General features: G+C 41.9%; 1 protein-coding gene across 1 annotated transcript; it reads left to right on the forward strand.

Moving 5' to 3' along the window:
• The first annotated feature begins 755 nt into the window (after positions 1 to 755).
• On the forward strand, positions 756 to 13,538 carry LOC307245745 (pleckstrin homology domain-containing family S member 1-like). Its single transcript, XM_080021404.1, has 14 exons — positions 756 to 856; positions 994 to 1,028; positions 2,318 to 2,400; positions 4,000 to 4,118; positions 5,275 to 5,409; positions 6,705 to 6,780; positions 7,497 to 7,565; positions 8,930 to 9,013; positions 9,107 to 9,174; positions 9,341 to 9,457; positions 11,756 to 11,878; positions 12,125 to 12,229; positions 12,831 to 12,960; positions 13,327 to 13,538. The coding sequence occupies exons 2-14, from the start codon at positions 1,004 to 1,006 to the stop codon at positions 13,357 to 13,359; spliced, it is 1,167 nt and encodes a 388-aa protein (XP_079877530.1). The 5' UTR covers positions 756 to 856; positions 994 to 1,003; the 3' UTR covers positions 13,360 to 13,538.
• Positions 13,539 to 15,422: the final 1,884 nt, after the last annotated feature.

Genomic DNA, 15,422 nt, shown 5'->3' on the forward strand with positions numbered 1-15,422 from the left:
TGAGGTAGTGTTTGGGATAATACAGCACAGTATACAACAGTACGGCGCAGCAATACGGCATCACGAACAACCCTGAACAGTGACACAGTATGCGGTACAGTATGCTACATACAGTACAGTAGGTAGTGGAGCCTAGTGCATGGCTCAGTTAGGACCCCTGGTGAGGTCAGCGTTGACAGTTCTGATGGCTTGAGGGAAGAAACTCCGTCTCAGTCTCTCTGTTCTCGCTGCGTGACTGCGGAGGCGCTTGCCTGACCGCAGCAGCTGAAACAGTCCGTTGTTGGGGTGATGAGGATCCTACATGATCCTACGGGCTCTGCTACTACACCTACCTAATTGTCACGCAACACACCACACTACAACACATGCATACACACACACGCACATGCACATGCTTTGGATGGTGGCCGGTGAAATGAGACCTCTGCATTTGACCCTAACCCGAAGCCATTGTCCTCAATAACCCTTCCTTGCATTCTTGACAAGCCACTGTCATTGAGCACTGATTATTAAAGAGAGTGTGGAGCTGACGCCTCCATAGCAAACGACAACAACATGAGCAATGGGGTTAGAGTTTCAGGTGTGGGTTTGGTTTCTCTCTCTCTCTCTCTCTCTCTCTCTCGCTCGCTCTCCCTCTCTCAAGTGAAAGTTGGCGGGAATTCCAGACGGTGGAGTCAGACGGTAAATAAGAAAAAGGCCCAAACCGGAAACTCCGCTCCGCCGCGGGTAGAACCTCCTCGTCGGCGTCGCCTTAAAAAAAAAAAAAAAAAAAAAAAAAGGCTTCAGCTTCCTCGAAGAGCGACACTCGTGTACCGTGACACACCGAGAGCAAGCGGAGACGGAGCAGGGGTCCCAGGTGAGTGCGCCCGCGCCCGGGCCGCCGGTCGGTGCATCGGCCGTTTATTTATTCATTTGTTTGTTTGATTTAGAAAGCCGTGTGACTACCAAAAAAAAAAAAAAAAAAAAGGTTGTTTTTGTTTGCTTGTTTTGCAGTTCCGTCACAATGCAGAAAAACCAGAAAGCCCCAGGTTGGTTTCGCCAGGCGTCCGGTGTCGGGTCTTGTCGGGTGTTTGGGGCGGTGACCCCTGAACCTGCTCTGTCGGGCGGCGTTCATGGGCTCCGAAGGGATGAGTTTGCTATTCTTTCAACCCGGTACCTTATTCAGATGTTTGGCTTGCCGCCGCTTCTCGCCGTCGGCGGCAGCATCCTCACCGAACGTCGTACGGTTGGGAAACGTACCGCTCCGCTGCAGCTTCTCACGGTGCTTCCATGCGGTCCCAGGGGGGCAGACCAGGACCCCAAACCTGTTGTTTGCTGTTGTTGTTTTTTTCGAAAACGGGAACTCACGTAACAGTCGCACCTGTCTTAGTACATTTTTGAACGTGTTTGGAACAACAGCCACATGACACTTTATTTAGAACTGCTTCACGCAATCGTGAATCCAAAGCATTTGCGTATTCTTGGAAGAGTGGTGAAGCGGGGCACCCTCATGTTTCTAGTCCCTTGCGTCAGTCTAAAAGGGATGAGGTCGAAAGGGTAAAAACGAGAATGCTGTTTTTATTATTATTATTTTTTTCCTAGTTTCACATGTCACCGTCAAAAAGGATATATATATATATATAAATATATGCCCCATTGAGCCGCATTCAAAGCCAGCGGGAAGCTGCAGCAGGGCGGAACACTTCTCAACAGCCCAGCGTGGTCACATTGTCACAAACAACATTTTAATTACACCTGGGTTGAGAGACCGTGAAACGCTCCTCGTGAAGCGCGGCGCTGACACAGGAGAGAGGCCTCAAGTCTATGAATGTGGCGCATGAATGGAATGACTTTTAAGTAAGCCATCGCTCGTCCGTGTTCGCGGTGCATTTCATGCGGTGACTTGGTCGTGTATTGTGTGGTGGATGCCAAAGGGTTTGAAGAGTAATTACTCATTCCATTCCATGCAATACAAAAAAAAACAGTAAAAAAAACAGTCAGTGCGTTAATGAACTGTTAAATTGTTCATGTTAAAGTAGATGACACGTTTGTCATCATAATTGTATGAATTTGTACCTGATTAATGACAATCATATCATATTTTTGATGTCATTGATATCATGACATCATATTGTTGATATCATATTTTTCGTCACATTCTTTTTCCATAGCAGTCAGTCGAGAAGTTCTGTTCATTGTAGTTATTATACAGTATATCATATACTGTATATATTGAATCCAATTCTGCAGAATCATGTCGATGAACGACAACATTCTCAGATCCAAACATTCACCATTAAACAGCTGTATGAATGCGGTGTTTGTGTGTTCGAACCAGCGTCCGTGTTCTACACTCCGCTGGAGGAGGTGAAGACAGGATACCTGTACAAGTCTCCTCCGTACAGGCGGCTGAATACAGAGGTGAGTTTGGCTGGAAAGAATCATCACGTAGTGGTAAAACACTGTGGATTTTCGGTGCCCCGGGTTCTGTGTATCTACAGGTGAAGGGACGGGGACGGTGTGAACTGTTAAAGCTCAATTAGCTCAGGGATGGATAACTCCCAAGTCGAGAAAGTAAAACTCCAGGTTCCGTGTTTTTTGGCGCAGTCAGCCGCTGATCAGCTGTGGTGATGCAAGACTCGCAAACGGGCGAACAAATACTTTGAAGGTGCAGCCTGTAGAATGTACTCGCGGAACACTCAAAAGAGCCAGTGTTTGGTTTGTCCGTCCTGGGCTACTGTAGAAACATGGCGGCGGAACGTGGCGGCCTCCGTGAAGCGTACCCGCTCCCTATGTAGATAATAAACAGCCCGTTCGGAGGTAACGAAAACACAACGCTTCTTATTTAATGGGATTATTCACTCATTAAAACATACTCATGAATATTATATTCCATCTCTGCCGAGTCTGTTCCGTAAATTCCAGGCACTGCACCTTCAAGTGACCGACGCACAAACGAACCGACCCTTCTGATTGGTTACTCCGACCGAATCAGACCACGAAGAGCCAGAAAATTCCCTTCTAAAGAGCCGAATCTCCAAACAAACCTTCCATCGCGATCGGCTAAATTCACTCTTCGGTTGGACCTCCGAGTCGACCAAATCCACATGGCTGACCCAAAATCCCGGAGCGGATCTTACTTTCTGAACCTGGGACCTTTTCTCTCGCTGACAAAAAAAACCAAAAACATTTTCGACTGGATTCCAGCTCTTCTCCCGCCCACCTGTCCCTCCACATAGTTGTGTGAATAATCAGGGTTTTTCTTCCGTAACATGAATCTTTGTTGCATCAGGTGGTTGGAACACTTTTGTTTTATTTTTTATTTTTTTCCCCTCCTATAGCCACGCCGCACTGGAAGGGAAATATTTGATTGACATGTGAAGAACTGCATTTTATTCTGCTGATTTTCAGACAAACCAGCTCTTCCTCATCCTCATACTTTATTACTCAACACGTTCATTGGAATTCTTACTCATATTGATATGCAGTCTTTATATTTCATACAGGGAAAAGAATAGTCACAAACGCTGCATTTTATCCGATTTTTCAGGGTGTTAGTGACTATTTCGCCCTTCCGGTAAAATTGTTTCCGCAACAAAAGAGACGAGAAACAGGAGGTAGCGTCGCTTCCAACTGGAAACCAACATTGCGCTCCGGGTGCACTGCGGCAATTACCATAAAAAACAACTCGTTTAGAATGAAATGTGACGTTTCCGTCTCTCAAAACATGCGCAAAGCATATGCCAGGGACCGAAATGCCGGCTTCTTGTTTTAGAAAAGGAGATTAAATATATATATATATATATTTTTAAGCGTAATCTTTTGCCCCATAGGAATGCATTGCAGCCCAGTGAGCGGCTGCAGCGGAGGGCTACGTTCCTCAGCAGTAAAGCGTTCAGGCCTGGGTCGAAAAAGCATCAAACCTATCGACAACATTACAAACGCACACGTTGTGCTGGGATTTCTCTGTGTTTAAAAAAAATATATATATATATTTTAAATAACATTTGAAAATTGCAGAAATCGTGGAAGAGACGTTTCTTCGCGTTGCTTGGGTCGACGGAGCAGGGTTACCAGCTGAAGTACTTCAAGAGCGCTGAGGACCTGGACAAGCCGCTGGGATCCATCGACCTGATGCAGTACGTTCCATTCATTTATCATTTACACCTTCCGTCGATGGATTAACCAAAGACACCTGTGGACCCCGAGCAGAACACCATACTTTGTTCATCGCGTGGTTACATAGTTGGATATTGATTTGATTCGGGTCCGTGCAGAGACCTTAAGAGGGGCAGGTGCTCAAAGTTAGAAAAAAAACGGGCACATGGAACAGGATTTTAAAATGCCATTCCCAGCGGGCCCGGCTCCAGACATTTTGCTGCTCAAGGCACTCTGTCGAGCGGGCGGGGGGGGGGGTTTCATTCAATAAGGAAACAGGGTAAAATAAATGACATCTAAAATAAAAACAACATAAAAAGTTTTTATTTGTTTTATTTGACGGAACGGGGCAGGGACACACACACACAGCGGAACGGAGATCACGCCCCGATCTCTTTGTCAATATATAATACAACGGTTTCCAACAAAATCTCGGTGCCCATTCATGCAAAACAAAACAAAGAAACGCGCCTGATAAAAACGGCACCATGGGCATCAGGGGGCAAAGGGGCAGGTGCTCGGGCACCTGGATTGATTTATAACAAGATAAATAAAAGTATAAAATGTATCACAACAAAAACTCAAGAATATTTTACTGTGTATATATATATATATATACATAGTATATCCCATAGATATAAAGTACTGCATATATCATGTATTAAAATGTGTATTATTGTATTAAAATGGCATTGTTTTACATGCTTTACACACACACACAATTATCGACATAATTTTATATGTTTATATAAGAATTTTTACTTCAGATTCTGATTAATTTTGCACATTTTGTATATTTTTTTGCGAAAAACATATTTAGAATTCAGTCTATTCTATATATTTTTCACAAAAGAATATGCAAAATGTAGCTGGCAATTCCTTCAAGGACCCCTAGGGGGCATCGGACTCCAGTTTGGGACCCCCTAGGTTAAACTATTATACACTCGGTATTAGGCCCGTCAAATGGAGCTCATTATTGAAAACGTCATTAAAAGATATGCTCCCTGATGAATAACTGCAGTTATAATAATACATTACAATAACAGCTCATAGGAATGAAAGGCAGACATAGGGGAATGAAAATGGACGTTCCTTCATGGTCGGTGTCCTTTAAATGAAAGTGTTTCCCGGCCTTAGGATCTCAGTGCTGTTCACGAGGCCCAAGAACCACCCCAAGTGGGCCTGGGTGGAGAAGAACATGCGGTGCTCTCCGTGCTGCGTGCTCCACATCAAGGCTCTGGAGAGGGACTACTTCCTGATGGGGGAGAGCAGGTCAGCAGGCGACTCCATGGCGACACCGCCCGTTTGGGGTCAAAGCAGCTCAAATGGGTTCAAGTCAAATCAAACCCATCAGATTATTTTGTCAGAACATCCCATGTTCTGTACGCTTTGTTTAGCTGCCATTTCATAAGCAACTGTGTTATGCACGCGCTCCTCTGTACAGGATGCCGCTTCCATTGCTGGTGGCGGGGTCCGCCGCGTGCAAGGACACACTGATTGGGAGCGTGCAAACAAGTGATGGGAAAGGCAGACACGGTGGAGCTTTCACAAAATAACACAGAAAGATAAAGATATCCCACCACCGCCCTTTGTCCGTTTTGAAGGGAATTCTGGGATTTTTGGTTTCGATTTGGGGTTTGTGACCTGATGGATTCCCACTTTGACGGGAGATATTTGAACAACACAGAAAACAGCTGCGGTGCGACTCAATTAACAGCAAAATGTAGAGCAGTTGGAAGAGACCGTCTGAGTAAAAACTAGCCTGAATGCATGAATGAATGGTTAAATGAATGCACAATTAATGAACAGATGAATGAATGAACGAACGGAGGAATGAACGCATGAACAAATGAATGAACAAACCAACAAACGGTGAATGAATGAATGAATAAAATACTGGATGAGTCAATGAATGAACGAACAAATTCATAGATTAATTAATGAACGCATGAACGGACAAATTAATAGATGAATGAATTAATTAATAAACGCATGAACGGACAAATAAATAGATGGATGAATGAATTCATGCTGTACATGAATGAACCAACAAATTAATAGATGAATGAACTAATGCATGAACGGACAAATGAATAGATGAATGAATTAATTCTGTACATGAATGAACAAATTAATAGATTCATTAATTGCTGAATGAATGAATGAACGAACAAATTAATAGGTGAATGGATGGATGGATGAATGAGCAAACAGACGACAGTAGAGGTTCATCCCTTCAGCCATTTAAAAGAGTGTTTAAGTCAGAACTTTAAATGCTGTATTTTAAAGTCAGGCTACAATGAGCCCAGACTGGGACGTGTCCACATTTCCTGTTATGGAAGACCAAATAAACCATTATGTTCCTTCCTTCTTCTTAAACACCAATCTGAGCTCCATCCGCCCAGAATTGTTTCTTCCAGTCACCGTTTCCCATTTATTTGCCGATGAGATTTTGAATTAAACCCAAATGTGGATTTGATAAGCGCCCTCATTAAATCGGGCCTGAAAATGATGTGTCCGACGTGACTCACATGTTCCCAAATTATTATTTTTTTGTTTCTTTCCAGCCAGGAAGTGGACCAATGGTTCGCTGGCATTCACAACCTGCTAAAACATCGGCCACATAGCTTCTATAATTCAGAGGTAATTGTTTTTTTGTATTTACTTGTATTGTACTTGTTCAAAAATCATGTTGTAATTGTTAAAATATTATAAAATACAATATTAAAACTTCTCAAGAAATACATCCAGGTCTTTCTTTTATCCTAACTCAGTTCACCCCAGAACAGAATAATAATAATAATAATAATAATAATAATAATAATATAAATAGTCCTTAGCAGTCATAGCAGTCTTAAAGCTTTTCAGAAGTCATCCCCAAACCTCCACCCAGAGAAATTAAATAAACCCTTTTCCAAGTCAGAAAAATCTATAAGAATTCAAGTTTTTTTCACCTGGAATAATATATATATTTTTAAGTACAACAAAACAGAATGGAAACAAATATTGCTGGCTATGGAATTAATGTACATAGAGCCAGCCACAATAAAAAACAAAAAAAAAAATAGTATCCAAAGAGTAAGAGAAACATGGTAAACCAAGAAGCATGGAAAGAACCAATGAGTTATGGATGTGAGTTTGATCCTCACCCCTACTACCATCCATCTATTTTAAGAAGTATTGTGTTTTTTTCGGAGTGTTCCTGTCATTTCAACAGGAACACCAAGCAGCACTTTGTAGAAAAGTGCAATACTTTACAAGCAACTACTGTAAAACCGATAAATCGACGGAGTCTTTGGGGCGTTCTTCAATAGAAGCTGAGAGCGCATCACCCATTACAGTTGTTTTTCTCCATCCAGGCGAAGGGAACACGCTCCGTATCCGACCCGCCTCCCATGCGAAGCAAGTCCTTCTCAGAGATCGATCAGGTGGGGGAAAAAAAAAATAATCCCTGAATTGATGTAAATTTTTGCTCATCATCCTGGACGTACAAACCGTTCGGAAGGGGTTGTGTGCAGCCAGACAGTTGTTATCCCAAAATAAAAAAAATAAAAAGGTGTGAAAGTGTGATCAGGAGGTTATTTTGCGGAACATTGGAATATACAACTGAAATGATTTTACAACTAGTGTTATATAATATACAATTATTTTATAACTAGTGATCTAGTAGTATTATACGGTTAAAATCTGCAGCTGAGAAAAATAATCCACAGAAACAAACTATTTTCAGTATATATCTTTTTTAAATACATATGACAAACCTATTTACTGTTATTCATGTGAAATTGGACATATCTGCATTCATCTCTTCAAGTCTTCCATTATAGTTTCTATGTGGTACCACAAGGTGGCACGCAGAACCTATTTGTATCGTAAAAAATAACATAAAAACATTGTTATGGGGCCGTCGCGGGGCCTCCTGCTGGTTTTGGGCCCATTTCATTTCAAACGAGTGAGACATAGGTCAGTCCGCCTCTGCATGTAGGCGGAGTGTTGAGGTGGTGATGGTTGCCCGTGGCAACGGTCATTATAAACAGATCGGGGGTTATTATTCAGAAAGGCTGCTAAAGACCAATCAGAATCAAGTATTCTACAGAGCCGTGTAATAAAGGAGTGGTAAATATTGTACGTATGCAAATATCATACATTTCATTTTGAACAGTTTATAAGAAATAAATATATGTATGGAACTTGGAATTGTAAACAATAGTTCATAACTAAAATTAAAAATATATATTGCCTCTGTTAATACAATATTTTGGGAGAACACTAAGGGCCCAAAAACAAAGCCCAGAGGGATACCAGAGTTTAGACTGCATGGTCTGATCTGGACAGAGATGTAAACACACAGTCATAGTCATAGTAGAAGTTGCAATAGTAGTAGTAATGTAGAAGTAATAGTAATACTGTAGAAGTAATAGTAGTAATGGTGGTAATAGTGTAGTAGTAGTAATATTTAGTAGTAATAGTGTAGTTGTAGTAATAATGTAGTAGTAGTAATAGGATTGTAGTAGTAATAGTGTAGTAGTAATAGTAGTTATAATACTGTAGTATTAGTAGAAGTAGTAGTAATAGTACTGTAGTAGTAGTGAAGTAGTAGTAATAGTACTGTAGTAGAAGTAACAGTGTAGTAGTAGTAGTGCACAGTTCTCATTAAGCTATATTTCAAAGTATTCAGAATACCACAGAATACTAGTTGAATATCAATATCATATTGCAATATCGACTCAGCCAAATTGTATTTGACTTACTCCACCCTGTTATTCAAAATCTTTTGCGCTCGGCCCCCCAGAGAGCGGCCCCGCCCCGGAGGCCCCGATCTGAGCCCCTGGACCCCATCTACGACTACCCCAAGTCCTACCTGCTCAAGCTGCAGGTAAACACTGAGGCGCCGCCACCGGCACCGACATCCAGTCTAAATTCAAGCACCGTGATGAATGAAGGCGCCCTTGTTCTCGGCGTCTTGCAGAATATGGAGGAGAGCAAGGACAAGGCTTTGGGCGCCGACAGCAGCTACTACATGAGCATGAACGACATGTGAGTGCGGACCCTTCTGGTGTTGACGACTCGCAAGCATGAGGGGATAAAAAAAACAAAAAAAAAAACTGGTTTCGGGAACGTCTTTTCAAAAGATTCCACCTGAGAGCCGAAGCTTCACAGACACTTTAAGCAGGCGAGATCAGATGGTGCGATGCTCTTCCAGGTGCGGTCGGACGGGGGTGATGAGGGAGAACAGCAGCCTGATGAGGTCGGTCACTCAGGTCTACGACAAGATGAGGACCCAGCCTCCCACCGTCCCAGAGGAGGCTCCCGAAAAAAGGTACGAGTCAAAAAGACGCGACGACTTTTATTTTTTAAATTTTCTTTTAATCACGTCACGGTCTTTCTAAATTGAGATTTGCAAATTACAAAAAAAAAAAAAAAAAGTAGTCCACATGCAGTTTATTTTCCTGTTTATTTATATTTTCATTTCATTTTTGGTGTAATTTCCATTTTAAGTTTCTCACTATATGGTTTGAATTTTCCAAAACCTGAAAATAGAGACAATCGTGCGACGCTAATCCAAAATGTGTGCACTGACTCATAAACAGACAAACCAAATTTGACACCGGCATTTAAATCCCCATTGAAGAGGACGCTGGAGCTTAGAATTATTTTTATGTTGTACTATATCAACAGAAAATAAAAATGAAATAAACAAAAGTAGTCCCCATTCAATTCAATTTATTTACCAACATTATCTGTGTCAACAGATGCATTTAATTTATTTTGGCCTGATGGGGGGGGGGGGGGGGGGGGAAGCCCTCGATAACAATTTTTTAAATGTATTCAATATTAAATTTATATTGAATAAATTTAAAAAATGCCCGTCCACTGCCAACTATTTGAATTGTTTCTAACTGCACCCTACTTGGTATACAGTACAAACTTGTTTTCTTGACCTATTTCTGAACACACTCTTCTGTTCCTCACAACAGGGCTCCTCCCCCCGGGATCGGAGTCCACGCTCACATTAGAATTAAACAAACCCTTTAAAAAGGTTAAAGATGGCATGGACGCTGGTGTGTTAAAATGACTTTTCGAAAGGCTTCAAATTCACTTCAAACCTCTTTACGGAGGTAGAAAAAGCACAGTCTTCCTTGGTTACACTGTATAATAACTATTGTTTATACCGTTTTTTTTTTTCTTTTTCCTTTAGATTTCTAATTAGTAAGTGAACAATAAATGAGAATTCAAATTTCATGGTAATTCATCATTGCTCTTGATTTTTAGAGTTAATAAAAGTTGGTAAGTTGTTTATGATGTACTTGCAGTAAACAAGCAAATATTCTCATTTATTATGGACAAAGAAAGGAAAAATCACATTGGCTAATTATATATATTTATATATTTTTTTACTAAATTAATAATTAGCTAATGAGTAAATGTTACCAATAGCTATTTTAAAGTGTTGCCATGTTAGAAAGGGCTTTCAGGCTGAACACTGTCCCATAAAAGTGAAAAAGTGTCTCTTGAAATTGTTTATTGAAAAATAACTTCTCCATCTTGCCCTTAGTACCAGTGTGCTCTGTCATTTTTTTTGTGTAACAGGTTTCGCCGTTGTCCCAGATACCAAAATAGCTCCCTCACTGCCTGGAGCAACACAGTGCCTGCCTTGTTCAGCCGCTGACTGACAATGATTCAGCTGCCATTTACTAAGATAAGATACTGAATATTTAGAGAACGGTAAGGGGCCCAAAAACACAGCCCTGAGGGACACCAGCGTTTAGACTGCATGTAGTGAGTTCCATGTAAGGAGAGTTCAGAGCATGAAATGCCAAGATGACAAAAAAAGAAGAGAAGGATTCGAGGAGGTCGACAGTGTCGAACAACCGAGGCACATATTTTTGTTCATTCTAAACAAATGAATACAAATGCAAAACACGGCAAGACATTACATGACTTTGACAAAGACAGGTATTATATTACCCTAGTTGTCAGCGGGACAACTAGGGTACCAACTAAGGAACCTGCATTAATTTTAATGCAGGTTCTGAACGAGTGTTTCAATTGTCCAACCCCTTCAAGAAAATGGTGACGGGAGAAACGTGTGCGCCGACTGATTTGACACCAGTATGGTCCTTTAAAGCCACAATTAAAGAGGATGCTGAGCGAGATGGAGAGAGAGTCTTAAAATATGTCTTCGTACTCGTATATCAGGTCATGTTGCTAAACAGGAACGTCGACTTTTCATGCTCGAGTGCTAAAATTAACCTCAAAGCCCGAATACCCCAATCAGCCCACTCCTCAGAGAAGGGGCAGGGCTCTGCTGGGCGGGCGTGGCCTGTCAACTGAACTGACGTTAACACTTGAAATGCTCAACAACCTCAAAGCGCGAGCTTACTCCTGTTTAAATAGTCGAGTGCTGCACATACTGTTAGAAAACCAATGAGGATTTTCACATTACAAATTTTAAGGATCAATGCTTACACACTTGTATACGTCATACTGCTTCCTTCTCAGACCAGTCCTAGGTGCTACTCGCTATAAGCACGGAAACCACAAACCTTGATATTTCTGATTGGAAATGTCATGATTGTCATTTTGTCATTGTTAGGCTTATTTGTTGTTTCCAAAGGGAGACCCTTCTGGAGCCGCCGCCCAAGGCGGGCACGGCTTCCCGAGAGAACGGAAAAGTTTCTCCGGCTGAGATGCTGACGCGGGGGATGCTCCGACTGCCACAGCGAAGCTTGATAAAAGAGTACGATTTAGCACCTGTCTGTCCGAAATAACACCGTCTGCTACCATTGCTTGGTCCTTACTTTTGATCCTTTATACAGTAGCCCCTATTTTCACTGTGACCCCAGGAACGTATATGGCACGTTTTTAAAACTTGAGTTTGTCAACAGCCTAAACAAAAAGAATAAAAAAAAAAAATAAAAAAAAAAGTGCATATGTATTTCATCTTTAAAGTAACATAATAGTTTTGTCTGTTTGCTCGTTTTAGAAATTTGGATTTGACCCCCGTACGATGGAGTCAGAAGGACATCGAGATCGACTTGGCGGACGTGGTAAAATATCTGATAGTCTCAGACGTGGACGGTGAACTGCGGTGAGTGGACGTATTAAAGTTCCTCGCAATTTAATTGGCGCGCAGGAAAGCGATATTGCAAAACTACGGATAGAAGGTGCATTATTTTTTGACATAGGGGCTTTGTTTTTAATTCTAAAACAAAACGTTAAGTAAGAAATAGAGAATACAAAGAAGATATTCGGACAAATGAATCCCATCTAGAAAACTTGATGGTTGTCATTAGACAATTGAAATCGTAAAAGTTTGCTGGCGCTGTGTGTGTGTATATACAGCGTATGTATACTGTGTGTATACAGCGTATGTGCAGAGCTACGTTACATATGCTTCCATGATGAATGGATTTCATCGATCTCGGAAAATTCAGGTTTACAAAAGTTTGGAATATTTCGTAAACCCACGGCTGAAACCTGAAAAAGTTAAGAGCACAACTGTCGGGATCAAGCCAGTCGTTTCGATTATTTCCTATGTACGTGGCTCAAACTGTGGCAGGGGCAGCGCGGCAAAATGAGGCTGCTATAATAATAATACTAGACGTGCGGTCAAGGTCATAGCGGGTGTGTCCGCTGCCGGCACCATCAACAACGAGACTGAGCGCCGATGTGTTTTGCCTCTGTCACAGCGTGTCTGACTGGACGGGGGAGCCGCTGGGTCTGTTCCAGAAGGGAGACCGGATCTTGGCCATTAATGACCTGCAGACGTCTTGCATGGAGGACTTCCAAATGTACTGGAGCAAACTCCTGAAGAAGCAAGTACGGCCACATGACGAACCACAACACGCATGCATGTGATGTATAGTAGTGATATACTGCTTTTTCTACTTTCAACACCCGCTGCCAAGTGAATGAAAATCAGCAGCAAGCTGTGTTTTGAAGACTGGGAGTTAAAAAAAAACAACCCAAAAAACACTGAGATATAGGTTAGGCGCCTTGCTCAAGGAGGCCTCAGCAGCTTTTTGCCAGGAGGGGCAATCCTTGAGCAACCCTAAAAGTTGCAAGATAACTTGCTCGACGTCTTTAGACAGAAAATGAGCTAGAACGTCTCGGTGCAGACTGTGCCACACAGCATGGATGCCAAGCGGCCAACGTCCACGTTGAACCCAGTGTTTCGTCTTGCAGGTGAAGGTGACGACGTCCTCTGTTCGATCCTAGCCGCCCGCCTCGGAGGCTGAGCGAACACGGGCTCCCCACGCACTGTGCGCCCGTCGCCTCACGGCCGGGAGAGATCCATCTTGCCCGAAACACAAAACAAAACAAAACAAAACAAAACAAAAAAAAAAAAAAAAAAAGTGAGTCTGGCCCTCGATCGCTCCGGAACACGACACTTATTTTACAAGACTGACCTGTGAAATGTCTCAGTGGGCAGCCCTGTCCCATGCAACGGGACCAGATTAGTTTGCCTGTTTTTTGCCTAAGGCAAATTAATCTGGCAATAAAACAATAGCTATGGCTGGCACGTGGCGTTTTAACATAATCCACTTCCTCGTCAGTCGCTCTGCAAGCAGTCACTTGAAGCCTCCACTTGGAGCAGCGCTGAGCGGCAGCAAAAACAGTCTCAAGGTGAAAACACAGCCCATAAAGAAACGTGTCAGCGCTCAGATGTGTCAGGCCAAAGAGATACTATTAGGGAAAGACTAGATGAGACTTTATGTAGAATTAAGATCTGTAGAAAGTCAATCCGGTGTGCTGTGAAACCTGTACTGGAATTTTAATTTGTCTTCCTGCTTAGCATCTGGGTATCTTTCTTATTCTTTATAAGCTCAGTATTTCAAGTGTATCAAAAACAAAATGTTGTAATCAGCAAAAAAGTCAGAAACTGCCATTGCCAATCAACTAGACTTCAATACATTGATGAAAAATGACTTTATATGCTGTAAATTTAGTTTTGATGAGTCTTGACTTCACTGCGGGGTTTGATAAACAAGGTATAACTACACTGTACTGTATATGCAATTGAGCCATTCATTATTATTATTAATTCTTTAGTACTTATTTCATTTTACTTGTTGCACTGTTTATTACTCATGTCTTTATGTCTACCCTCTCCCTCTGTACTTCATTGTTCTCCACTGAGCTGCTACCACACCTGAATTCCACTTATCTTATATATAGACACCAAGCAGTGGATATAGAATCAGAGTCAATGTGGATGTGTGACACAGGACTCCACTGCTCTCTCTCCTGGCCACATGTTCAATTACAGAAATCTCCGAAACCAAATGACATGTCATGGAGACATGTTACAGAGACTACATACATATTAAAACTTAGTTTTACTTCACAATTTTAATCTACAATAAAAAGGCAGATTAAAGGCCAATAAAAGAAATTTGTTGCAACTAATTTCTTCTAGTTCAGCTTATTCAGTTGATCATCTATGATGCAGATATTAAAAGGTATTTAAAATTCGAAGAACGCAAAAGTTTTTTTTCGTTTTTTTTGCTGCAAATAACCCTTTTTAGACTGTGCTGCTGCCATTTTATAAACGTCGTATTGGGATATTAAATGATTATTTTGTTATTGAATGGTGTGAGATTTTCAGTGAACGTTCAGTGATCATCGCCATCAAGATGAATTTCAATACCAATGCATCAGTTCTGGGACCTCTGAACGCCGGGGCCAGTGTCCGTGGCAATAAAGAGGTTCAGTCTCCTAGATGGGGGGCTCTTAGAAGGTTCCCCTATGTCTTAAAATGTAATATTAGCAGATCCAGATAACAGGAGATTCAATAACTTACGGATACACATTGTCATATTATTATTCTTCTTCAATATATTATTCAAGCAAAGCCACATGTTCGAAAAGTCTCACTGAGTTGAGGACATTCAAATCCCGCTCCACAAATCTATATATTATTCCACTTACTGTATTACTGCAGGGAACCCAAATAGTTGACGCCAAGGCCTCGGGAGGACGTTCTGAACCTGGGACGTTCGGCTTTCAGAACACGGAGGCATTTTCTAGCCACCGGGAAACAAAAGGAAAGTTGGATTGGAGGTGGAAAGTCCGGCCGGTCGTCCCGTCACCTTCAGCTTCCTTGGAGTGACGGATGTGTGCCGCGGTTCTAACGGACCGAGGAGAACCATAAACGGCTTGTTTTGACAGTTTCCCTTCCCCTGTTTGAGTGTCAGGCAAAACCTTTTAAAAAAGGGATACTCCTGTATTTGAGGAAATTATCTTCTTGTCCACCTCATCAACGAGCCCAGCTCCTTTGA

The sequence above is a fragment of the Zeus faber genome, assembly GCF_960531495.2.
Source record: "Zeus faber genome assembly, chromosome: 20".
NCBI classification, from domain to species: Eukaryota; Metazoa; Chordata; class Actinopteri; order Zeiformes; family Zeidae; genus Zeus; species Zeus faber.

Excerpts from the sequence above, each read along its gene's own strand:
- LOC307245745 (XM_080021404.1), top strand. The coding sequence starts at position 1,004 with ATGCAGAAAAACCAGAAAGCCCCAG. Across the intron at positions 4,119-5,274 it reads GGATCCATCGACCTGATGCA|GATCTCAGTGCTGTTCACGA; the intron begins GTACGTTCCATT and ends TCCCGGCCTTAG. Across the intron at positions 9,175-9,340 it reads TACATGAGCATGAACGACAT|GTGCGGTCGGACGGGGGTGA; the intron begins GTGAGTGCGGAC and ends ATGCTCTTCCAG.